General features: G+C 56.7%; 5 protein-coding genes across 8 annotated transcripts in view; 2 read left to right on the forward strand and 3 right to left on the reverse strand.

The window, feature by feature from the left end:
- The window catches only part of LOC138844642 (adenylate cyclase type 4-like), a 3,811-nt gene extending 447 nt beyond the window's left edge, over nt 1-3,364 (forward strand). Inside the window, exons 2-6 of one of the 2 annotated variants that reach the window (XM_070053816.1) lie at nt 1,339-1,430; nt 1,714-1,833; nt 1,938-2,064; nt 2,368-2,492; nt 2,579-3,364. In XM_070053816.1, coding sequence (XP_069909917.1) covers nt 1,774-1,833; nt 1,938-2,064; nt 2,368-2,492; nt 2,579-2,731 — 465 coding nt within the window. In that variant the 5' untranslated portion in view covers nt 1,339-1,430; nt 1,714-1,773 and the 3' untranslated portion in view covers nt 2,732-3,364. Of the gene's footprint in view, nt 1-1,283; nt 1,431-1,713; nt 1,834-1,937; nt 2,065-2,367; nt 2,493-2,578 lie in introns of both variants that reach the window. The other variant, XM_070053815.1, reaches the window with a different exon arrangement.
- Nucleotides 3,017-6,003, reverse strand: LTB4R (leukotriene B4 receptor). 2 transcript variants are annotated; one of them, XM_002718105.5, is made up of 2 exons: nt 5,867-6,003; nt 3,017-5,261 (listed from the first exon to the last, which is right to left on the reverse strand). In XM_002718105.5, the coding sequence occupies exon 2, from the start codon at nt 5,250-5,252 to the stop codon at nt 4,197-4,199; it is 1,056 nt and encodes a 351-aa protein (XP_002718151.1). In that variant the 5' UTR covers nt 5,253-5,261; nt 5,867-6,003; the 3' UTR covers nt 3,017-4,196. The 2 variants fall into 2 exon arrangements, with proteins under 2 accessions (XP_002718151.1, XP_017203715.1); XM_017348226.3 differs by lacking the exon at nt 5,867-6,003 and having other exon boundaries at nt 4,062-5,445.
- A 2,076-nt stretch (nt 6,004-8,079) lies between these two features.
- Nucleotides 8,080-9,941, reverse strand: LTB4R2 (leukotriene B4 receptor 2). The gene is made up of 2 exons (XM_008269444.4): nt 9,657-9,941; nt 8,080-9,324 (listed from the first exon to the last, which is right to left on the reverse strand). The coding sequence occupies exons 1-2, from the start codon at nt 9,805-9,807 to the stop codon at nt 8,228-8,230; spliced, it is 1,248 nt and encodes a 415-aa protein (XP_008267666.3). The 5' UTR covers nt 9,808-9,941; the 3' UTR covers nt 8,080-8,227.
- A 2,839-nt stretch (nt 9,942-12,780) lies between these two features.
- CIDEB (cell death inducing DFFA like effector b) lies at nt 12,781-15,293 on the forward strand. Its single transcript, XM_002717920.5, has 5 exons — nt 12,781-12,957; nt 13,241-13,382; nt 14,197-14,346; nt 14,553-14,743; nt 14,896-15,293. Exons 1-5 carry the CDS (start codon nt 12,911-12,913, stop codon nt 15,023-15,025), a joined length of 660 nt encoding a protein of 219 aa, XP_002717966.1. The 5' UTR covers nt 12,781-12,910; the 3' UTR covers nt 15,026-15,293.
- Nucleotides 15,294-15,423: 130 nt separating this feature from the next.
- Nucleotides 15,424-21,912, reverse strand: NOP9 (NOP9 nucleolar protein). 2 transcript variants are annotated; one of them, XM_002718104.4, is made up of 10 exons: nt 21,641-21,912; nt 20,605-21,093; nt 19,011-19,121; nt 18,658-18,799; nt 17,986-18,178; nt 17,273-17,413; nt 16,760-16,885; nt 16,341-16,577; nt 16,020-16,125; nt 15,424-15,698 (listed from the first exon to the last, which is right to left on the reverse strand). In XM_002718104.4, exons 1-10 carry the CDS (start codon nt 21,885-21,887, stop codon nt 15,541-15,543), a joined length of 1,950 nt encoding a protein of 649 aa, XP_002718150.2. In that variant the 5' UTR covers nt 21,888-21,912; the 3' UTR covers nt 15,424-15,540. The 2 variants fall into 2 exon arrangements, with proteins under 2 accessions (XP_002718150.2, XP_017203714.2); XM_017348225.3 differs by lacking the exon at nt 19,011-19,121.
- Between the last annotated feature and the right edge of the window lie 69 nt (nt 21,913-21,981).

Here is a 21,981-nt window from a genome sequence, read left to right on the forward strand (position 1 = left end):
TAGTCATGTGTTGATGGGAGTTGCCTGGATACAGTCCACCCGTCTGTCTAGACCTGCTCTATATAATATGGTAGCTACTAGCCGTGTAGCCACTGAAGTTACTTAAAACAAAAAAATTCAGTTCCTCAGTGGCGCTAGCCACATTTCCGGTGCTCAGCAGCCACATACGGCTGGTGGCCACCAAATTAGGTGGTGCGTTTATGAAACATTTCCATCATCACAGAGCTTCCTATTGGTACTGCTGTAATGCCTCAGCAATCTTGCTCCAGTCACACCATCAGCAAGTTACCCACGTGTTTGGACCACCTCATTTGTACCACCCCCACCTGGCCCTTTGTGTTACAGAAGTGTCCTCCACTATGCTGAGGGATGTCAGAAGAAACAATTCAGGGGCTGTGCACGGCCTTCTAACCCAACTGCCTGCTCTGGTCTCAAGACCAGTAGTTCTGGGGCCACAGCTGTGGTATAGTAGGTTAAACCAATGCCTGTGGCACTGCATCCCATATGGGTGCTAGTTCAAGTCCCGGCTGCTCCACTTCTGGTCCAGCTCTCTGCTATGGCCAGGGAAAGCAGTGCTTGGACCCTGTGGGAGACCCAGAAGAAGCTCCTGGGTCCTGGCTTCAGATTGGCCCAGATTCGGCCGTTGAGGTCATTTAGGGAGTGAACCAGCAGGTGGAAGATCTTTCTCTCTCTCTCTCTGCTTTTCAAATTAATAAATAAATCTTTTTTTAAAAGACCTATGGTTCTTTCTGTTTCTCCTGGTTTATTCTCTTACAGACACAGGGACTCTTTTCACTATCCTGTTTCTGTCTTCACATTGGCTTCCAGGAAGCTCAGAGCCAGGATCTAGGACTAAGAAGGCTTATTGGCACCCATGATGTGAACCAACCTCACCACATCTCATCCCATCCTTATCATCTTACTCTTGTTCTCCCTCTGCCCCGTATTCACTGTTGTTGCCTGGTTTTATCTCTGTGAGCTGACTTAGCACCCCTCAGCAATCAGAAAGGATATAAAAATAATTCCCAGTTGTAGCTGTGACTCCTTTCACGTGGCTGTGAGGCGTTCCTGGCCCCGACTTCTGTCTCCCCTAGAATCACAATGAGACCCAATACTTGACTGCTGAGCCACATCTCTGGGGTGACCTGGCCCTGCTCTCCTCTCCCCTTCCCAGTGGCTCCTGAGTGGGGGACCAGGAGTGTGGGGACCAGAAGAGGGGCCCCATGCAGCCCCAGAAAGGGGGAGATGTGCGCACACCCCTCACCCCGGCCTCCTGCCCCCAGGACCTCTACCACCAGTCCTACGAGTGTGTTTGTGTCCTCTTCGCCTCCATCCCAGACTTTAAGGAGTTCTACTCGGAATCCAACATCAACCACGAAGGGCTCGAGTGTTTGCGGCTACTCAATGAGATCATTGCTGATTTCGATGAGGTGACAAATCTCAGGGCCCCCAGATCCATGGCCTGCAGTCTAGAGCTCCCCCGTAGTCCCTCCCCCCACCCCTCCACTTTGCAGTCCTGGCCCATCCTCCCCTCCCTGGCGCTCCCTCTCCTCCTCTGATGCCCCGGCTATACCCATCGCCAACACTCTCCTTCCTGCAACCATTCCCAAACCCACAGCCTGGCCCTTTAGCCCCCCAGAAACCTGGTGCTGGGCTTCGGGGAGAGGGGAGGGCAGGAGCAAGAGACTGAGGTACGGCCTCTTCTCTGGACAGCTGCTCTCCAAGCCCAAGTTCAGCGGGGTGGAGAAGATCAAAACCATCGGCAGCACCTACATGGCAGCCACAGGCTTAAACGCCACCTCTGGCCAGGATGCCCAACAGGTCCAGCAACAGGTACGGCGATGCTTCCTTGCCTACCAAGCCTCCTCTGGGCTCTCATTGGTGGGCCCGTAGTGGGACTTACGCCTGTGCCCTCACGGGCTCATCCTCGTGCGCAGGCCCACTGCCAGGATGCTGAGCGAAGCTGCAGCCACCTTGGCACCATGGTGGAATTTGCAGTGGCCCTGGGGTCCAAGCTAGACGTCATCAACAAGCACTCGTTCAACAACTTCCGCCTGCGTGTGGGTAAGGGCCTCCCCTGCTGGGGCAGTCTGGTGCCTCCTCACTGTTCTAAGCTCTTCCTGCTCCAAGTCCTCAACTGCTCTCTAGTTCACCCCTGTCCAGACTCACTCCCGGGGACGGGCATGAGGCCGATGGGCCAGGAGCTACCTGGGGCTCATATTCCCTCTCCTAAGCCACACTCCTCCCTCACCAGAGACCACACCTGGCCTCTCGGCCCCGAGGCCCTCTCCTTCCTCCCACTTCCTTCCCCCCTCCCTCCTTGATGCTGCCCCCACCAAGACCCCTGTTCACCACATCCTTTGTCAGGGCTGAACCACGGACCAGTAGTGGCTGGAGTCATTGGGGCCCAGAAGCCACAATATGACATCTGGGGCAACACGGTGAATGTGGCCAGCCGCATGGAGAGCACCGGAGTCCTGGGCAAAATCCAGGTGAGGGCGCCCCCGCTGGTGGCCTAGTTGCAGGGGGGATGAGGAGAGGCCCACTCCCATGCTCACTCATCGTCCCTCGATTGCAGGTGACTGAGGAGACAGCCCAGGCCCTGCAGTCGCTGGGCTACACCTGCTGCATTCGGGGCATCATCAAGGTCAAAGGCAAAGGGCAGCTGCGCACCTACTTCCTGAACACGGACTTGACGCGAACTGGGCCTCCCTCAGCCACCCTGGGCTGAGACACTCCTCCAGGATCTTCCACGAAAAGGCTCTGAGACGTCTGAAGCCAGCTGCTGATAGACCTAGAGACGGCCTCCTCCTTACCTGTCAGCAGGGCGGTTTTTCCCCAGGCCAAACTGAGCATGCTGGAAGCGAGCGATTCTTTTTCACAAGGTCAAGAGAGAACGGCCTCGGCCTCGCTACCAGCCTGCTTCCACTCGTCTGTACACCTCGGAAGCATAAAGAATTTTAGCCACATAACTTGAGTCTCTGCTGCTCCCCACCCACAAACATCAGAAGGAATCTCCAAGGAAATATCATTTCGCCTTTATTCATGCAGCAAATGCCAAAGAAGCACCTATCATATGCTTGCGATGCAGAAGAGACAAGGGGTGGAGGATTAGCTTGGGTGTCCCGTCCCCCCAAGTTGCACCTGCTGTCCTCAGATTGGCCAGTCACACTTTGCAGTAAGGAGCTGTGGGCAATGTGGGTGTTCTGTCCTCAGGTCACCGGATGGCCTCCTTCCTTGCTTTGCCGCCTTCTGCCTAGATGCTGCCACTTTTATATGTCTTGAAGCACGGGGATGTTTCCTTTTCACCTGCTCCTATTTTGGAGGTCCATGGGAGGCAGCTTAATACCCAAGTTGTGTTGCAGATGTTGTATGTGGATTTTTGATTTTGGTCTCCTAGTTGCTTCTTCTTCTTCTTCTTCTTCTTCTTCTTCTTCTTCTTTTTTTTTTTGTTCCCCTCTAACGGGAAAGCTCCCTAAAGTACACTGCTGCCACCACTACCGCCTCTTCCTAAAATGCCAGCATGGCCTGGGCCGAAGCTCTCCTAGACAAGAACGGGAAGCAAGGGCTCGTCCCTGTCGCTTTCAGAAATCTTTGTCTCCTAGCGGTGACAATGGCCACAGCAGGTGCCAGGGTTTGTCCTGGGGCTGGGCAGATGCTCTTGTGCCGAGTTCTAGGCGCTGAGATCTCATGACCGCTTCCCTAGAACGCAGAGAATCAGGCAGGAAGCTGGACAGAGACCCGTGCGGCTGCAGGCTGAGGGACACTGTATGCGGCGCTCTTTTCTCACAAGGCCTCGGGTCACGGGGGTCTTGGACGTGAGTCCGCTTGAGTGGTCCTGGACAGCCTGCTTTAGGCTCGCTAGACTTTTTCCAAGTGTGACCCACAGACTTCTGCCCTCAGATTCATGGGTGTGTGTGTGTGTGTGTGTGTGTGTAACTGGATTGTTCTGTCTGTGGGTCCTTTCCAAAACTGAATCATGGGGAGGTTGGGACTCTTGAGAGCGTTTAGTTCAGGCACCAGGAACAGCCCAGTGCCCTCTAACGCACACACAGACGCCCCACCCCTAGGGTTGAGTTCGGTTTTCAGGGGGATGCTGCCAGGCCAGAGGTGCCCTCACCCCAGCCCCCTGTGCAGGCACAACATTGGCCAGGCTGGCGGGGGTGGTGGGCAATCCGCCAGTTCCCCTGCTCAGTTCACTCCAGAGGATTAGTGGAGACAGTGAGGCTCTCGGCGGGGCCAGGCTCCGGGGAGGCGGGGGTGTCCCTCACGGTGTGGCCCAGGGTGCCCCCGCGGCGGGAGCTGGACACCTCGGAGGCTGTGGCCTCCAGCAACTTGGCGACAAAGCCCACGCCAGCCCTGCGCAGCAGGCTGCCGCCGGCGCACGCGTACAGCACGGGATTCACGCTGCTGCTCAGGAAGGCCAGCGTGATGAGCACGTTGCGTGCAAGGAACAGCCGCTGGCCCGTGGGTCCTGCCCAGGCCGGCTGACCTGCCAGCGCCCGGGCCGCCTCGGCCATGTTCACCACGTGGTAGGGCAGCCAGAAGGCAGCGAAGGCCAGGATGATGAGCACCACCAGGCGGCCGGTGCGGCGGCTGCGGCGGAAGCGCCGGGCCTGCAGACGGCGCCCGATGTCCGAGTAGCTGGCCACCACGGCCAGGAAGGGCAGCAGGAAGCCCGTGAGGGCCTCGAAGAGCAGGTGGAAGGCCCTGTGGCTTTTGCTGGGGTACAGCGGGAAGCAGACAAGGCTCCTGTTGTCTGGTCCCAGGCTCACCTTGCGGTACACGAAGACCGGCGTGGCCAGCAGGAAGGACACCACCCAGATGCCCACCAGCACCCGCAGGACGATCGCCTTGGTGCGCAGCTTCTGGGACAGAAAGGGGCGGGCCACGGCCAGAGAGCGGTCCAGACTCATGGCCGTGATGAGCAGGACACTGGCGTACATGCTGACTCCGCAGATGTAGTAGAACAGGCCACAGCCGGCCTGTCCAAAGCACCAGGTGCCCCGGGCCACGTAGTGCAGGAAGAAGGGAGCCGTGAGCAGGACGGCCAGGTCGGCCAGGGCCAGGTTCAACACCAGCAGGGCAGTGACGGAGCGCTTCTGCATCCTTTTCAGGATGCTCCACACCACAAAGCTGTTGCCAGGCAGCCCCACAACCAGCGCTGTGGACAGCAGGATGATTGACAGCAGAGAGATGTAGGAGGAAGCCCCCGAGGAGGAGGCCAGGGGGGAGGTAGTGTTCATGGCCATGGCGGGGACCTGGAGGGTGAGGGCGGACACGCGCATGAGGGCAGGAGCATTTCCTGACACCCTGGACACTGTCACCTGAGAACTTTGATCTGCCTCCAAGGGGAGCAGCAGCAGAGGCACCTCGGCCACCTTCTGCCCCCACCCCCGGGTTGCTGCTGACTTAACCTGCCTGGAAAGGACCTGATTCCGCAGAAAACACTAACTTCTGAACTGGGCCACGGGGCCCCTTCCTGCCTGCAGACCCAATTGCAAAACATACAGTGACAGCGGCAGCAGCCCTTCAGCTTCCTTCTCCTAGGGAGACCCTGAAACACAGATCCAGAGACCCAGAGACTTTCCTCGCCAGGGCTGCGCCCCTGGCAGGCTAGCTCCTGTGTCCCCTGCCTGTACCCTAGCCCCTCAACCCCGGTAACTCCCCCCGGTCACCTGCTCACACTCCCCGAGAGGCCCCGGGTCCCCCAGGAACCACAGTGCCCAGGGAACGAGGGCAAATGCACCCGACTGCTTTGCCACTGGCCGGGCTTTTCTTGGGAGACTGCTTTGCACCTTCACTCGTGGCTGTGAGCATCCCCTCCCTTCCCCTCCCCTCCCCACACCTGCCCCAAGATACTTACAAGCTTCGCCAGGCACTGGCCGGAAGCTGGTGCTGATCCCACGGTCAGGGCAGAGTGCTATAGCCTATCTTTGGATCTGCCCAGTGCCAGGGGCTCCTGGCCCTGGTTCTGGGTACTGTAGCTAATTCAGAGAGGAAGTACCACAGGACAGGGGAGGCGGGAGCAGCAGAGGGGGAAGACCCATCTTCCTGAGGGTGGGTCCACCCCCTCCCTTCCCTAGGAGGGGGGATGGCACTGCACTCCAGGGCCACGGAGCAGGGGAAGAGGACTCCACAGGGGTGGGGCCAAAAGAGAGGGACCCAGGAAGGGGCAGTGGGCGAGGAAAGAAGGGCATGGGGAGCGACTAGGCTGGGGTGCGGCCTCAACATGCAGGTGTGGACTGGAGAATTCAAGGTCATAAGTGGGGTCTGTAGACATAGGGAAGAAGCCAGAGAGGGAAAGGGGCCAGAATGCTGGTATCCACCCACACTTCCCAGTGTATCAATGCAAACGTCTGTGCGCTTCATGCCAACAGCACTTTTTAAAATGTTTTTCACAGAAAAAAGTAAATGCTGGGATAGGCTGGCCTGAACAGGAGGAGAGGAGGGAGGGTCCGGGGGCCCTCGGGCCACCTGCAACAGAGCAGGCCAGCATGCAGAAGAGCCCCTTCCCCGGATGGAGGGACGTCTCCTTTCCTGACACCTCCCGCAGGAGGCAGGAGCTGAAAATGAAAACTCCTTTCAGCCTGCCAGGAGCCTTGTGGCCTCCCTTTTAACACCAGCGCCGCTCGGGTCCGTGGCCCTCGCCAGGGCCCTAACTTGCTTGACTTAATAATAATAAATAAATTTTAAAAGCCAGAGTGGCGTTTACCCAGCAGGCGTCAAGCCGAGGATATGATGAAAAGAAATTGGGCTGAAACCACAACAAGAACTGAACACAGAGCAGAGGAAGGGCTTTCTGACCGCACAGGGTGTCTGAAATGGGGAATATGTAACAGGAAGTTAGGAAACCTTGCCCCACAGCCCCATCACACACAAGGACAGGAAGAAGCCCCAGCAGTCGGGGCTTCGGGATAGAAGCTTCTGGCTCAGGGCTCTTGGGCCAACCAGAGGGCCCTTCAGAATTGTCTAGCCCTTCTCTCAGGCTGCTCCCCACCGCAGCTGCCCCCATGTCCCTTCTTTCTCCACCCAGGGCTAGGTGGTTTAAACCCACTTCCTGCTGCCCTTGTTCTGAGCTCCACTCCAGGCTCAGTGTTGGTGGCCTCAATAGGACCCTGGGGACTGGACTACCCTCGTTCTCATGACCTGTGCCAGGGCACAGGCGGTTGTGTGAACTAACGGACAGGCTGGGGTGATGGCCTGGGGAGCCACTTGGGTGGCCACCTCAGTTTGCTGGGGACACTGATGGGGCTGGGACAAGGGATTCCCGGTGCTAAAACTGAAGAAGTGCTGGGCCGACTGAAACAGGTTGATCATTGCAAAAACCACATGGATGTGCACAAGAATCCCATTCTGCACCTCCCATGTCTGGAGTGTCTGGACCCAGACCAGGTTCTAGACCTAGAGGTAGAAAAGGCAGGGGATGAGAGGTGCTGGGGGAGGGGTCGGGGAGAGCCCGGCCGTCTTGGCAGAGAGGAAGGAGAGAAAGGAGAGGTGGCATACCTCTCCTGCACACAGCCTGCTATTCCCGGCACCCCCTCCTCACCAGCCCTCAAACGTCCCCCACCTGAGTGAGTCATTGACGATGCTCCTGTGGCCTTTGGGGGAGGTCAGTGTCTGATGCCCAGGGCCCCAACACCCTGTCTCTCCTTGTGACCCCTCTCCCAACCGCATCAACAATAAGCAGGAGAACCCGCCACCCCCACAGCGTCACTCTCCCCTTCCAGAGCCAGTTTCCCCCCTTGGGTGGCTCTCACAGACACACACACACACACACACACACACACCCCGAATGGATTCCATCCTCACCTCCCCCCAGGCTCACAACTGTGGCTTCCTCTTTCTTCCTTTACATCCAGAGAGGGAGGTGCTAAGGGCTGGCAGGGCAGGGCCCCGGGAAGGCCCAAGTGACCCAGCGGGGAACCAGGTGGCTTAGGTATAGCTCAGCCATGATGAGCCACCGACAGGAACACACTTGGGTCATCCTCTAGTGGCTTCCCGGAGAGTTTCACAGTCATAGCTACTGGCAGAGGGCGAGCAGCGCCGGCGGGCGGGTACACACCAACTGCAGGTGCAATGTCTGCTCACATGAGCCATCCTCATCCTCACAAGCCCTCAAGTGACCGTCCTCCGTCGAAGTGTCCCCAGATGCTCCCGAGAGGCGACTTCCAGGAGGGGACACAGAGAGGGGCGGCGCCGAGCAGGCGTGGTGCAAGGTTTGGTGTCAAAGGTCCCAATCCAGACTGCCCCTATGCTGCCCGCCCCCAGGGTCCCCGTTGTCCTGGCCCTGGCCCACCACCTGTAGGCGAGGAGTCGTTCGGAGCTCCATGGTCCCTTCCCTGGAGCGGCTGCCCCCTCGGGCCTCCCCGGAGCCCTCGAAGAGCTTCATGAGGAACCGCGGACCCGCGCGGGGCAGCAGGTCCCCGGCGGTGAAGACGTAAAGCAGCGGGTTGACACTGGAGCTGAAGAAGGCCAAGGCCGTGGTGCCCGCCCGCGCCGCCTGGCCCGCGCCGCCGAGCCTGGCCAAGGTCCCCTCGGGCGGAGCCAGCGCGGCGGCCGCCTGCACCAGGTTGACCGCGTGGTAGGGAGCCCAGAGTAAGCCGAAGGCCAGTACGATGGCGCTCACGAGCCGGCCCACGCGGGTGCCGCGGCGCCCGGAGCGCCAGCGCGCGGCCCGCAGCCGCGCCAGCGTCACGCCGTAGCAAACGAGCACCAGCCCGAAAGGCAGTACGAAGGCCGTCAGAGTCTCCAGGCTCAGGTGCACGGCGGCGTGCGCCGGCGATGGGTGGCACAGCTGGCATATGCGGTCCCCCCAGAGGTGGCGGTAGACGGCGGCCGGCAGGGCGAGGAGCAGGGCGGCCAGCCAAACGGCCAGCAGCAGACGGCGGGCCAGGGCCGGGCTGCGCAGCCGCGGAGCCAGGAAGGGGTGAGTGACGGCCAGGCAGCGCTGCAGGCTGAGCAGCCCGGTGAGCAGCACGCTGGCGTACATGCTGAGCGCGCACACGTAGTACACCGCCTTGCAGCCCACCTGGCCCAGCGGCCACGCCTGGCCTGCCAGGAAGGCCACGAAGAGCGGCGTGAGCAGCAGCACCGCGCCGTCGGCCAGTGCCAGGTGCAGCACCAGCGTGGCCGCCAGCGGCCGCCCCCGCGCCGGCCGCCAGCCCACCAAGCTCCACACTACGAAGCCGTTGCCCGGCAGCCCCAGCAGTGCCGCCACGAGCAGGAAGGCCATGCCCGTGGCCCGCGAGGCCTTCCAGCTCAGCAGCGTCTCGTTCCCCGGTGGACGGTAGCACGGCATCATCCTTCTGCGCCTACAGGGGACTGTAAGGGGCACAGACGGTGCTCAGGGGTCGGGTGGGGGGGGAGCCCAGCCACCGCTGACGCCTGGTGAGAGGGGACTGTGCCTCCCTTACTTGCCCACCTGCAGCCTAGTGCGTCTAGCCCGGAGCCCTGTCTCCCATGAGGACCCGGGGCCCCAGCACTGCTCCTTGAAACCCAGATCCCCCTCCTCCCCCACCCGACTCCTGGCTTCCCTGAGCCCCCAGTCCTCACTCTAGCTGTTGCTGTCTCCGTCTACCACTCTAGCCTGGGTCCTCCTTCTGTGTCCAGCCCCATTCCTCAGGGCAAAATTGGGCAAGGGCAGACCCACTTACCCAGGTGTGGGGGGGCAGGGATGGGGTCCCGCGAAGGGCCCGGGGATTCCACGAGGTAAAGCCGCTGTGGGTGAATGCCTACTTCTGTCTGCTGCCTGTCAGGTTTGCAAGAGGGTGAGGCCAGCATAGGGAGGGACAAGATGAGGCTCATCCCTCATCCTGCACCCTCCCATGGCTTACACATGCAGGCTTGTAGGAGCCTGCCTCCCCAGGAAACAGGCTAAGCCGGAGAGGCACACACAAGCTTCCCTGGCTGGGGAGGGAGAAGGGGTACTCTGCTGCTGCCTGAGCATGGCTCCTGCTTCTGCCCTCCTGCCTCCGCCCAGCCCTGCCCAGTCCTGCCCAGTCCTCCAGCCCTCCTTTCCCCGCACTTTTGTTCTCTGGCCTCTGCGGCCTGCACTCGGCAGAGCAGGTGATGCAGGCAACTCATTGTCCCAGCGGCTCTCACTGCCTGTCTTCAGTCTCCTGGCTCTGCTGAGCTCCCCTTTGTCCCCAGCCCCCAACCCACCCCCTCATCTCTTGTATTGGGCCCTGCCCCAATCATCCCACCCTCAGGGCTCTCCCTGGGCTGTTAATGACAGCTTTTCAGCGGAAGGCATGGTGCTGGGTTCTGGGGACAACTGGGGGTGCATGAGGCCTAAGGGACTTTAACAAACCTGAAGAGACTGTACTGCCAGACTTCTCAGGACACAAGACCGGAAGAAAGGCAGGGTGCAGAGGTGGAGACACTGCAAGCCCTGTCCTCTGCAGAGGTCAGGAAAGCTCGGCCATGAAGATGCTTGCGGGGGACCTGGTGGGTGGGTAGAGTTGAAGGAAGGGAAAACCAAGGCCTCTGCTCAGTCACCAGCCAGAATTGGGAGTTCCCTGGGATCAAGGACACTGAGAGCATTGCCTTACTTCAGGTGTGTCCAAAGTGGAGTCTGAGTTGAGGGCCTGGGGACAGGTGATCCTGGATTTGGAGGGTCAGCTCAGGAAGCAGGAGCGGGGGAGCAGGGAAAGACGGGAGAGAGGAGAGCCAGTGCGAGCATGGAGTTGAGTCCCTGGTGTAGGCCTTGGCGACCTCTGGGACGCGTACAGAATGCCCAGGACACAGAACGGGGACATTGCTCGTTGTCCGAGGACTATCCTGGAGGCATTAGCACCCCTGTACATGCAGTCTGTACTTGTCAGGGACTGACTGGGCTCCCACGGCTTCCGATAAAGCTTGTTCCATCTGGACCAAGCCCCACAAGTAACAGCAGGAGAATTCCCAGAAGGCTGTGCCCCAAACCATTCTGAGATGGAGCTTGCTGGGATCCCAAAGAAAGAAGCACTGAATGCAGGGTGATTAGTCCAGAGCTTTGTGCAGCCTCGCGACAGACAGCGAGAGAAATGGATATTCACCTGGGTACGTCCACAGAGGATCAGGGCAAGGCGTTTATATAAAAGTGTAAGGGTTTGGGCTCAGGGCTGAGGCTAGTTTCTTTGTGTTTTGGACAATGACCTAAACACTTTTATCAGTGCCTGGGAATGTCCAGAGACCCGGCTTGGGCTCAAGCCTGCAGGAGAAATGAGGTTGGCCAACGACACCAAGAAGGCAAAGGACTGCTTCTTTTTCTTTCATTTTCTTTTTTTAAAGATTTATCTAATTGAAAGGCAGAGTTACAAAGAGAGAGAGATTTTCCATCTGCTGGCTCACTCCCCAAATGGCCACAACGTCCAGAGCTGAAGCGATTGAAAGTCAGGAGCCAGGAGCTTCTTTTGGATCTCCCTAGTGGGTACAGGGGCCCAAGCACTTGGGCCATCCTCTGCTGCTTTCCTAGGCACATTAGCAGGGAGCTAGATCAGAAGTGGTGCAGTCAGGACTTGAACTGGCGCCCATATGGGATGCTGATGCTGCAGGCAGCAGCTTTACCCGTTAGGCCACAGTGCCGGCCCTGGGCCCGTGTTTCTCAGTCAAGGCACAGAAAGAAAGCACAGGGACCTGGGAGACCTGGGGGACCCTACAGGCTCCTTGGGCAAGAAAACAGAGCCGGCACTCATTTGAGATGTTCCTTGCCAATGAATCTGAGCTTCTACTTGTTATCACAACTACAACTGAGATCAGAGATGGTCACAAGGCACCAGAAGTTTAAGTCCTGGGACCAGAGTTGTGGCACAGTGGGCTAAGTCACCACCTGCAAAGCTTACATCCCATATTCAGAGTGCTGGTTCAAGTCCCAGCTGCTCTACTTCCAATCCAGCTCGCTACAAATGCTCCTGAGAAAGCAGAGGAAGATGGCCCAAGTGCTTAGGCCCTTGCCATCCATGGGGGTAACCCAGATGTAGTTCCAGGCTCCTGGCTTCAGCCTGGCTCAGCCCCAGCCATTGCAGCCATTTGGGAAGTGAACCAGTGGCACGGAAGGTCTCTGTCTCTCTCTGTTACTCTGCCTTTCAAAAAATAAATCTTAAAAAAAAAAAAAAAAAAAAAAAACGCTAAAGTCTTGATGACATCAAAGGATGCCCTGGCCCCATTCACTTTTCCTGTACGTCCATTAACTGGTAAAAAGAGAGAGGCCAAAGAGAAGGTGGCTACTCCAGTTGGGTGGGGCAGGCAGCTCTGGAAAACGAAGCCAGGAAATGTGGAGCCAGTCCTTCCCCTCTACCAAGGAGAAAGGGGCAGACAAGCAGGAGGCCAGGGTCCCAGAGAGGCTCCTGGTGATCCTGGACCCGTGGAGCAGGATCCATCCTCTCTCTCACCACTCCAGGCACTGCCTCCTCTGAGTTCTCTAAGCCCTGCCCATCCTGTTGTCCCCACCCTAAGGCCATTTCCTCACCAGCAGCCCCGCCTCTTTTCCAAAAACTGCAGCTTGTGGCTTTTCCAGGAGGCAGCAGCACAAGAACAGCGCATATCAGACCACACATACCGAGAGCCAGCAACTGGCCCTAGAAATTCCCTCCATAGAACTAAGCACACCAGAGGCCGCATTCCACTATTTCACATCGTTTCTGTTTGCCCTCACCTCACACACACACACACACACACACACACACACACACACACACACACGCATGCACGCGCTCTCAGGGCTTTGGCTGGGTACCCCTTCCTCCCCTCCTCCCTCCCTCCCCTTGGACTTTGTCCTTCTTACTGGCTAGGCAGGGGGGCCAGAGTCCGGGCTTGACTCATCCCCACCTCACCAGCGCTGAGACTCCAGCTTTGTCACAGACGACACCACTCCAGCCCGGCAGAGCAGACGGCCACCGCACCCAGCTCTTCTACTGCTTGGTCCACCATGGAGTACCTCTCAGCCCTGAAGCCCTCAGCAGAGGGCCTACTGAGGTGACTTCTAATCCTCCTGGCCACCCTACCATGGGCACACAGCGGGACAACTGCTCCACTCAGCTGCTAGGAGACTCACTGCCCCTCCTCTGCAGTGGGTTTGGTACCGCCCCTGAACTACTAGCCAGGCCCCCCACCCTGTGGTCTCCCCCTCTCTCCTTTGGCTAATCTGCAAACCTAGCTTCCTCCCTCACTAGCCCTCTAGTCACCCCACCTCCTTCATCCCCCTTGCTCTCACCAAGCCCTCCGGGCTCCTTCTCGAACCTTCCTTCCCAACCGTCAGGTCAGTATCTAACATGAGCTCCGAGTTCGGCCGCCGGGTCTGGACCTCAGCACCCCCGCCACGGCCCTTCCGTGTCTGTGATCACAAGCGCACCATCCGGAAGGGGCTGACAGCTGCCACCCGCCAAGAACTGCTTGATAAGGTGAGAGAGCCAAGTGCCCGGATTCTATGGGAAGGACAGCTTAAGAAGAGTGACAACATGGGATGATGAAGCACAAAGGGCCAAGGTCATGCAGCTGCCCCTCTGAGAGCTAAGAGCAGTGGGGATAAACCCAATCATTTCCTCTGTCTTGGGGCCAATTCATTTATTTTCCAGGTAATGGGTTGTTCTTTGGGAGTAAACAGTGGATAGAGGGTTGAAGGGATGGAATTCAGAGGTCAGTATGGTATGGCAACTTCCATATGACAACCCAAGTTCAAATCCTGAGGCTGCCACTTCCAAGCTGTCAACCCCTGTGGAGTTATTCACCCTATTAAAACCTCGGTTTCCTCATCTACAAGATGGGAATGATAATGCAGCACCTCTTAGGGTTGTGAAAAAGAATAAGTGGATAATGTAGGTAAAGCGCTCATAATAGGCACCAAGGGAGGATTCCAACAGGTTAAACATCACTGGCACTGAAAACAGCTCTGGTGGGAGAGAAGGGGCACTGTAGGTAAGAGACTCCAGCTAGTTTATCCGTTGTGATCCAGTAGGAGTGGCTTGGAGGGAAGCAGGGGGAAATGAGACTGGCATGGTAGGAGCAACAGGAGAAAGGGCCAGCCACTAATGAGGGTCCCCCAACAACGAAAGAACCCTGAGAGCTGCAGCCTTCAGAAAGATGGCAAAGCATTAGGAAGTAGTTGCGCTATCCACCAATGCCTAGAGCTGACCTGTGGACGCTGGGCTGCGGGTGGGTGGGAGTGGGCACAGGGTAAGATCTGCCATCTCCCTCTTGCTTCTTGCCACTGGGCAGGCCCTGGAGACCCTGCTGCTGAGGGGAGAGCCAACACTGGTGCTAGAGGAGGATGGGACGGCCGTGGAGAGCGAGGACTTCTTCCAGCTCCTGGAGGATGACACCTGCCTGATGGTGCTGGACTCGGGGCAGAGCTGGAGCCCTGTCAGGGTGAGAGGCCCTGGCTGGGGCTGCTGAAGCCATCACCCCTAACTGCTTCTCACGCCTGACCTCGACCCTGGGAGAGCTGTGGCACTGTCAAGGACAGCACAGAGTGGACAGACAGTCCAGGCGCGGTGGGCCTGACCCTGTGCTGACGAGGATCAATGGTGAGTGTCAGGGTGTGACGGTCCACTGCACTGCCTGGTGTCTTGCAGAGCGGGGTGCTGTCCTATGGCCTGGGCCAGGAGAAGCCGAAGCACAGCAAGGACATCGCTCGCATCACCTTTGACGTGTACAAGCAAAACCCTCGAGACCTCTTTGGCAGCCTGAACGTTAAAGCCACGTTCTATGGGCTCTACACCATGAGTTGTGACTTCCAAGGACTTGGCCCCAAAAAAGTACTCAGGTCAGAGATCAGTGTGTCAAACTTCCCATCCCCTGCAACTGTAGTTCCTTCATCCCTTCGCCTGCACCCACTTAGCTCTCAGTGCGCTCTGCCCTGCTGTACGGCCTCCCGCCGGGTTCCCCTAGTCAGCTCATTTGCCCTCTGCTCTGCAGGGAGTTCCTACGTTGGACCTCCGCGCTGCTGCAAGGCCTGGGCCACCTGCTGCTGGGAATTTCGTCAACCCTTCGCCACTTAGTGGAGGGGGCGGAGCAGTGGCAGCGCCAGGGTCGCCTCCGCTCCTGAGAAGGGGCCGAGCTTCTGCCTCCGGACTCGTTCCAAGGGACTACACTGTGAGGACTGTCAGAGCGTCAGGTTTCACAACCTGCAGGCAAGAAAACACCTAATTTCCCACTGAACTCCGACCCCAGCGTGAGCAGAATGCCTCATACCCTTCACCCCCTTTGCCAAAGAACATGGTCCCATCCTAGCTACGCTGCCAGCCCCCCACTTGCCTGAAGGCCACAAGGCCGTCCCCCCCCGCATCTGATCCCATCCTCACGGCTGCCGCATCTGGCTCCCCTCCAGCTCCTCCTGTCTCTGAGCTCCCACTCAGCACATTGATAAGAGATAAGCGCCCGTGGACTTCACCTTCAGATTTCTACTTTGTTGTATCCTTCCCACAAAAAAATAACAAAAGCATCTTCAATAAAAATATAAAAATGTTTACTAGTAAGAACTTTTGACTCCAATTCAAACCCCAAAAGAACGAGACAGATACCTCCTTCCACCCTCCCCCAGCCTGCCCAAGCCCAGAGGCCTCAGTCTTCAAGTATGGAGTTCAGTGCCCGCCTGCGCTTGGCCACCGCACTCTGCTGCTGCTCCCAAGCCTCTCGTCGCTTCAGGAAGGTAGTCAGGGCCACATTTCGAGCCACATGGTGGCCAAAAGGGTCTCTTATTAGCTCCTGGTTCTGTTCCCCTGCAAAGGAACGGCTCCTGTTTAGTGTCATCCCTGCTGGAAGAGACCCTGGGGCGTGAAGTCCCTCCATTTTCCTCAGACCCTGGGGCCGCCCCAGGACACAGTGAACACCTGTCTCTGCAAAGCCCAGAAGCCAGAAGTGGGGGTGGGAGCAGAGGACGGCACCATCAGCCAACAGAAGGGAAGGGGAGATCAGCGGCTCTGCACTCAGGCCCAGGGAGACCACTTTTTGGAACGGAAGTGAAGCCCACGCCCCAGCCACCCAGCCACGTGGGGTAAGAGAAGGGAAAGTCTGGGAACACCAGAGGCACGCGTACCCACCTAGCTCGGCAGCAATTTCCTTCCGGGCCCCCAGGGCTGCTCCGCTCCAGATGGCGTCTAGCACGCGGCTGCCATGGCGACTACAGGCCAGAGCCACATACTGTCCCTGCATGGAAACACCAAGGTAAGGTTCCTCCAGGGACGCCCACACCAGTGATGTTTTGAGGGGGAGGGAGGGAGAAGTTTCAGAAGAATCTAGAGGCTGGGTCAGAACAGTCTAGGAACCATGAGTCTCCTTTGGCTCTGAAAGTACCGCCCTGGGGGCAGCCATGGTCTCTGAGGAGAAGATGGCAGGGATCAAGCAGGAGTCGGAAGTCTAACCTTCAGGGTCTGTAGCACCCGGCGGCGCTGCTTGCGCGACACAGAGGGGCTGGTCAGGATGGCATCGAGCACGTGCGAACCAGCAGGGCTTTGGGCCAGCGCCAGGAGCTGCGGTCCCGTCAAGGCACTCAGACTTCGAAGTATAAGACCAGGGTTGGAAAAATGCAGCAGATGCTGAAGCAGTAGAGAGCCAAGGACTGTCACTTCCCCCAGTGCCCTGGCTGCAGCCACTTCCTCCTGGAGTACACAGATAGGAAACCACAAGGCAGTCACCAAACCAGGAGTAAGAGCCCAACCCAGGATGCTCATGGCTGCAGGAAGTTAAGGGCCTCACCACCCTCACCTCAGGGGTGAGAGGACTCCCAGGTCCCAGAGGCCTGGCTCCCAGGCAGGCCACTGCGGGCCGTCCTCTGCCTCACCTGGTGCTCCGCAGGCTCCGACCCCTCCTCCTCCATCAGTCCATAGTACACCTCATAAGCCATCAGAGTGGCAAAGAGAGGCACACAGGCCACTTGCCGGGATGCGGGCTCTGCACAGTGGAACGCCTAGAGGGGAAGACAGAGCATGACGAATGTAAGAACTACCCTACCCCTGCCCTCAACTTTCTAAACAGGAAAGACAATCAGGGCAGAGGAGAAGGGCCGGCTCCGTGGAGTGTAAGCTCCATAAGGATAGGGTCTTACCTGCCTTGCTGGGTCACCAGCCTCGAAACACACACAGGGAGAGAATAAGCATTTATCCCTAAGTACATGCTCTCTCAATCTCACTACAGAGCTGTGGGATAGCTTTCAGCCTCATTTCTCCCGGTGTCTGTGAAGACCCTCAGCACTGGCCCTCTTGGGTTCTGAGGAATAGTGCTGAAGAAGTAGCTGAGTCCTAAGGGTAGGATCTGGACCAAAGGCACAGACAGACTGCAGGTGACAGCCACTCACCTCCAACAACAGCTGCAAGACCTTGGCTTGGTGGGCCCCAACTCTACGGCAGGCTCCCACCAGGGCAACGACCACCCCTGGATGGCCCTGGGCTAGTATAGCTTCCAGGGCAGGGCTCAGCTCCTCGAACACAGGGGACAGCTGAGGGAAAAAAGGAGTAAGAATGTCTGGCGTTCTGGTCAAATCTTCCTGCTGAAAATAGTTAGTGAAAACATGAAAAGCACTGCCAACCTTAGGACTGTGTTTGGGCTGAGTAAGGCTCAGGACAAGGGGGCAGTCTCAGAGGCATCACCTCACATAGGCAGGGGACTCTAAATTTACAAGGGAGAACTAGGGGTAAGGAAAGATTAAAAGTAAATCTGCCCTTCCACCCTAACACCCAACCCATGAGACCACAGAGGTCTGCTTTGGTGCTAAGCAGCAAAAGAAAAGTGAAGCTATGGCAACAGCCCACACTCCTGGGGGTCTGCAGTCAACCAGCTCTGGGGGGCCATGCAACCGCAAACTTAAACTTGGATTAAGCCAGTCTCCTACTGGTGCTCACTCCTCAGAGGAGCCAAAACAAATCCTCTCTGAGAACAGAGTCCCTTCATCCTAAGCTCTGGATCCTAACACACTGTCATAGACATATAAGGAGAGGTAGACACGCAATAAAATAAGGCCCAATGAACAAGAACTAGCAGAAACAGACCCAATGCAGGTTTCCAACTCACCAGCTCTGGGGTAGTGACTGCATCCAGTAAGCGCTGCAAAGGGAAGTTGGCAATGGGATGTGCAGCCAGGGTCTGCAGCTGCCCCTGGAGGTGATCCTTAAAGAGGCTCTGGAGCCTTGGGGGGTCTGACACCAGCAGTACCTGCTCCAGGAGTCTGGAGCTTGTCTGATCCCGCAGAAACAGCAGCAAGGGGCTGGGGACAAGGAGAAGGGGTCAAGCAATCTTTCTCCATTTCATCCAAAATACAGTTGCACCACTTCATTCCTTTTCTTATTTTTTTTTTTTAAATATTTTTATTTATCTGAAAGACAGCTACAGAGAGAGGGGAAAGAGACAGAGACAGAGAGAAAGAGAGCTCTTCCGCTGGTTTGCTCCCTGAAATGGCTGCAACAATTGGGGCAGTGCAAGGCCAAAGCCAGGAGCCTGGAGTTTCTTCTGGGTCTCCTACGTGGGTATAGGGCCCCCAGCACTCGGGCCTCCTGCCACTACTTTCCCAGGAGCATTAGCAGGGAGCTGGATCAGAAGTGGAGCAGCCGCATCTCAAACTGGTGCCCATCTGGGATGCCAGCATCGTGGGCAGTGGCTTAACTTGCTATACCACAACACCAGTCCCAACCCCATTCATTTCACACATCCCTTCAACCTTGGTCAATCCCGAGACCCTGACCATACCTGCCATCTGCTGAGGAATTGCGAGTACTCAGATAGCCAATCACAGCATTGCAGAGACGGGCACAACACTGGGGGAGTTTGCGGTGTAAGATCTGTAAGGCTACTTGAAGGCAGAAGCTGGAGATCTTGTCAGTGATAAACACTGTGGGCAGAGGGCAGAAATGATAAAAGACATTTTCCAAAAACCAGATGACCTGCACTACTCAGACCTTAAGCAACCAGGCAGGGGGCTGCAGACAAAGAGGGCTTTGGTGCATCAAACCAGATGGAGGTTTGAAGAGGAGGAACTTGCGCTAAGAGCCTTGCTTGGTGGTAACCGCGGATCTAGCCACTCCCCCTAGTTCCCTCCTCACCAGCAATGTCCTTCAGAAAGCAGGAGCTCAGGTCCTGAAGGCAATTCAAGAAGGCTTCAGGAACCTCAAACTCAGCTGGCTTGCACTCTCGAGCTGGGGCCCTTTGCGCTTCTGGAGCAAGATCAAGAACACGCACAGTGATGAGGTCACAAACTGCCACCCAGGGAAAAGAACACTTCCACAGATGAACAAGGACCCAGCTTGGAGATGCAGAACTGATGTGATACAAATGCACCCTCTCCTCTGGAGGGCTGAACTGACACAACATTTCTAACGCATCTGAGAAACTTTGCCCGGTCCCCCATGACCCACAGAAGATAATTTAAGCTCCTCAGCCAATATCAAGGCATTCCAAAATCAGGCCTCACTTCACTCTCAAACCTTACTTCCTAGAGTTTTTCAAAATACAAGTCATAGCTTATGACTGCATCATAAAATCAAGTTAGTGGTCTTCACTTGCATTTTTCTTAATAGAGCAAAATAAAACGAGACAGGAAAGAAGAAGACATCAGAGTAGGCTGCGTGTCGTAAGCAGAGAATTTTCTCTTGGACTCTTGTCTTATCCCAATATGTGCACATACCCATACACACTCACATGCATGTCGAATCACGTTAAATTAAAAAAAAATTAACCAATTTCTGGGGCGGAGTCGAGCCTAGCAGTTAAGCCCACATCCCATAGCAGAGTGCTTGGGTTCAGTACTCGGCTATAGCTCCTGATCCAGTTTCTTGCTTAACGCAAGGAGGAGGCAGCAGTGATGGCTTGGGTAGTTGGGTTCCCACCAACCAGTGAGAGACCCGGATTGAGCTGCTGGCTACCAGCATCCTCCTTCGCTCAGTCCAGCCACTGTGGTCACTGGGGAGTGAACCTCAAACACTATCACCTTGGCTCTCAAATTTAAAACAACAACAATAAAATTTTGTTTCTTACTATAAGTAGGGGTTTAAAAAAAAAAGATTGAAATCCACTGGGGCAGGCGCTATGGCATAGCAGGTAAAGCACCAGCTGTAGCACCAGCATCCCATATGGGCGCCGCTTTGAGCCCCAGCTGCTCCACTTCCGATCCAGCTCTCTGCTGTGGCCTGGGAAAGCAGTGGAAGATGGCCCAAGTCCTCGGGCCCGTGCACCCACGTGGGAGACCCAGCAGAAGCTCCTGGATCCTGGCTTCAGATCAGCACAGCTCTGGCCATTGTGGCCAACTGGGGAGTGAATCAGTGAATGGAAAACCTCTCTCTCTCTCTCTCTCTCTCCCTCTCCCTCTCCTTTTCTCCCTGTGTAACTCTTTCAAATAAATAAAACTTTAAAAAAATAAGAATTAAAAATAATAATAATAAAAAAAAGAAATCCATTGCTCTGTGTGAATTGCCTCCTCCTGCCTTCATCCTAATAGCTGTCCCCTAAATATACCTACACCCTTACCTCTGGGCCTCTGCACACACTAACCTTTGACCCACTAAACCACATCCTAATTTCTCTGCTAATTCTTCCAGTTCAAGCTCCCTCATGAAGACATATTTTTCTACTTACTCTCTCCATCTAAATTTCTTAAACTCTCCTTCCCTCCAGGTCACTTCCCTCTCTTATAAAACTTACCTGAAGATTGGGAACCACGGGGCTTGGCTCTGTCAGACTCCAGAAGAGCCCCTCCTAACACTTGCAGTAGAGTTCTGACCACGAAGCTGCCATGTGTGTCTCCACAGTAGAAAAGAAAATCATCACACACCTCAGCGGCGAGTCCCAGGACCAGCTCCTCCAAAGTCTCCAGGGTACCAGCCTTCCCAGCCGCCGCCGCCTCCTCCTCCTCCTCCTCCTCCTCCTCCACCTCCTCCTCCTCCTCCTCCTTTTCTGCAGGACTTCCTAGCAAGCGTGGCAGCTGCAGCAAAGCACTCTGCATCACATGGACCCCACACCGATGACAGGCCACAAAGCGGAAGTTGGGGCGCAGAGCAGCCCATACTCGACAGAGAGGTTTCAAGGGACTGAACCCCAACAGTTCCTGCAGCATCTCACTGCCAGTCCTGTTTGTGGCCAATGCTAGGGCCTGAGACTCCACTTCCTTCAAAATATTGTTCACCATCAGCTCTGGAAAGGCAAGAAAACAAGTAAGAGTATTTAAAAGATACTGAAGGGTGGACTTTGTGGCCTAGTGGCTAAAGTGGCCATCTCTGATGCCAGCACCAGCAGCACTCCATACGGACTCTGGTTCAAGTCCCAGCTGCTCCACTTCTGATTCAGCTCCCTGCACTGCACCTGGGAAAGCAGTGGGAGATGGTCCAAGTGCTTGGGCCCCTGCACCCACGTGGGAGACCTGGAAGAAGCTCCTGGCTCCTGGTTTCAGTCTGGCCCAGCCCTGGCTGGTGTGGCCTTCTGGGGAGCGAGCCAGAGGATGGAAAATTCTTTCTCTGACTTTCAAACAAATAAATCTTTAAATATATATACATACATTTTAAATAAAAGAGATGAGAAGAGATCAAGACTATGTTCCATCATTAAGCCAAAGGGCGGGAGTCAGTGGCAAAGAAGAGGACATGGAGCTGAAATTAAGGGCACACACGCTAGGGACCCACGAAAGTTTCCCTGCCTGTCCCAGATTTTCTGCTCTTGGTCCTATCCCAAAGTTGCTTCCTACCTCGTTCTTCCCCGGTCTCAGGAGCCTCTTTCAGCGCGGACAGAGCCCGGCGGAAATACCCCAAGGCTTCGGGGCTCAGGTGGGGGTAGGCATCTAAAGCTGGCTCGGAGCGCCCATCAGGAAACTGCCGGGGCTGCTGTCTGCGGCCTGGTGGGGCGCGCCCCGACCCCTTGGCCCCGCGCCCCCGTTTACTGCCAGCTGGGAGTCGGCGCCCCGCCTTGTGGGGGGAGCGCGGACCCAGCCCCATGTGCGTTCCGATCCCGCTCGGACTGCGAAATCTCCCCAAATCGCAGGTCCCTCCTGCGTCGTCAGGTATGGGACGCAAACCACGCAGTTTAGAC

This window comes from Oryctolagus cuniculus, chromosome 12 (genome assembly GCF_964237555.1).
Source record: "Oryctolagus cuniculus chromosome 12, mOryCun1.1, whole genome shotgun sequence".
NCBI lineage: Eukaryota > Metazoa > Chordata > Mammalia > Lagomorpha > Leporidae > Oryctolagus > Oryctolagus cuniculus.

Coding starts and splice junctions, on each gene's coding strand:
- LTB4R2 (XM_008269444.4), bottom strand. CDS start 9,807: ATGAGCCTCATCTTGTCCCTCCCTATGCTGGCCTCACCCTCTTGCAAA. Junction 9,325..9,656: donor CCCTGCCCCCCCACACCTGG/GTAAGTGGGTCT, acceptor TGCCCCTTACAG/TCCCCTGTAGGCGCAGAAGG.
- CIDEB (XM_002717920.5), top strand. CDS start 12,911: ATGGAGTACCTCTCAGCCCTGAAGCCCTCAGCAGAGGGCCTACTGAG. Junction 13,383..14,196: donor GCCAAGAACTGCTTGATAAG/GTGAGAGAGCCA, acceptor GCCACTGGGCAG/GCCCTGGAGACCCTGCTGCT. Junction 14,347..14,552: donor AGAGCTGGAGCCCTGTCAGG/GTGAGAGGCCCT, acceptor GGTGTCTTGCAG/AGCGGGGTGCTGTCCTATGG.
- NOP9 (XM_002718104.4), bottom strand. CDS start 21,887: ATGGGGCTGGGTCCGCGCTCCCCCCACAAGGCGGGGCGCCGACTCCCA. Junction 18,800..19,010: donor CTTTCTGAAGGACATTGCTG/GTGAGGAGGGAA, acceptor CTCTGCCCACAG/TGTTTATCACTGACAAGATC. Junction 16,578..16,759: donor CGGAGCCTGCGGAGCACCAG/GTGAGGCAGAGG, acceptor TGTGTACTCCAG/GAGGAAGTGGCTGCAGCCAG.
- LTB4R (XM_017348226.3), bottom strand. CDS start 5,288: ATGCGCGTGTCCGCCCTCACCCTCCAGGTCCCCGCCATGGCCATGAAC.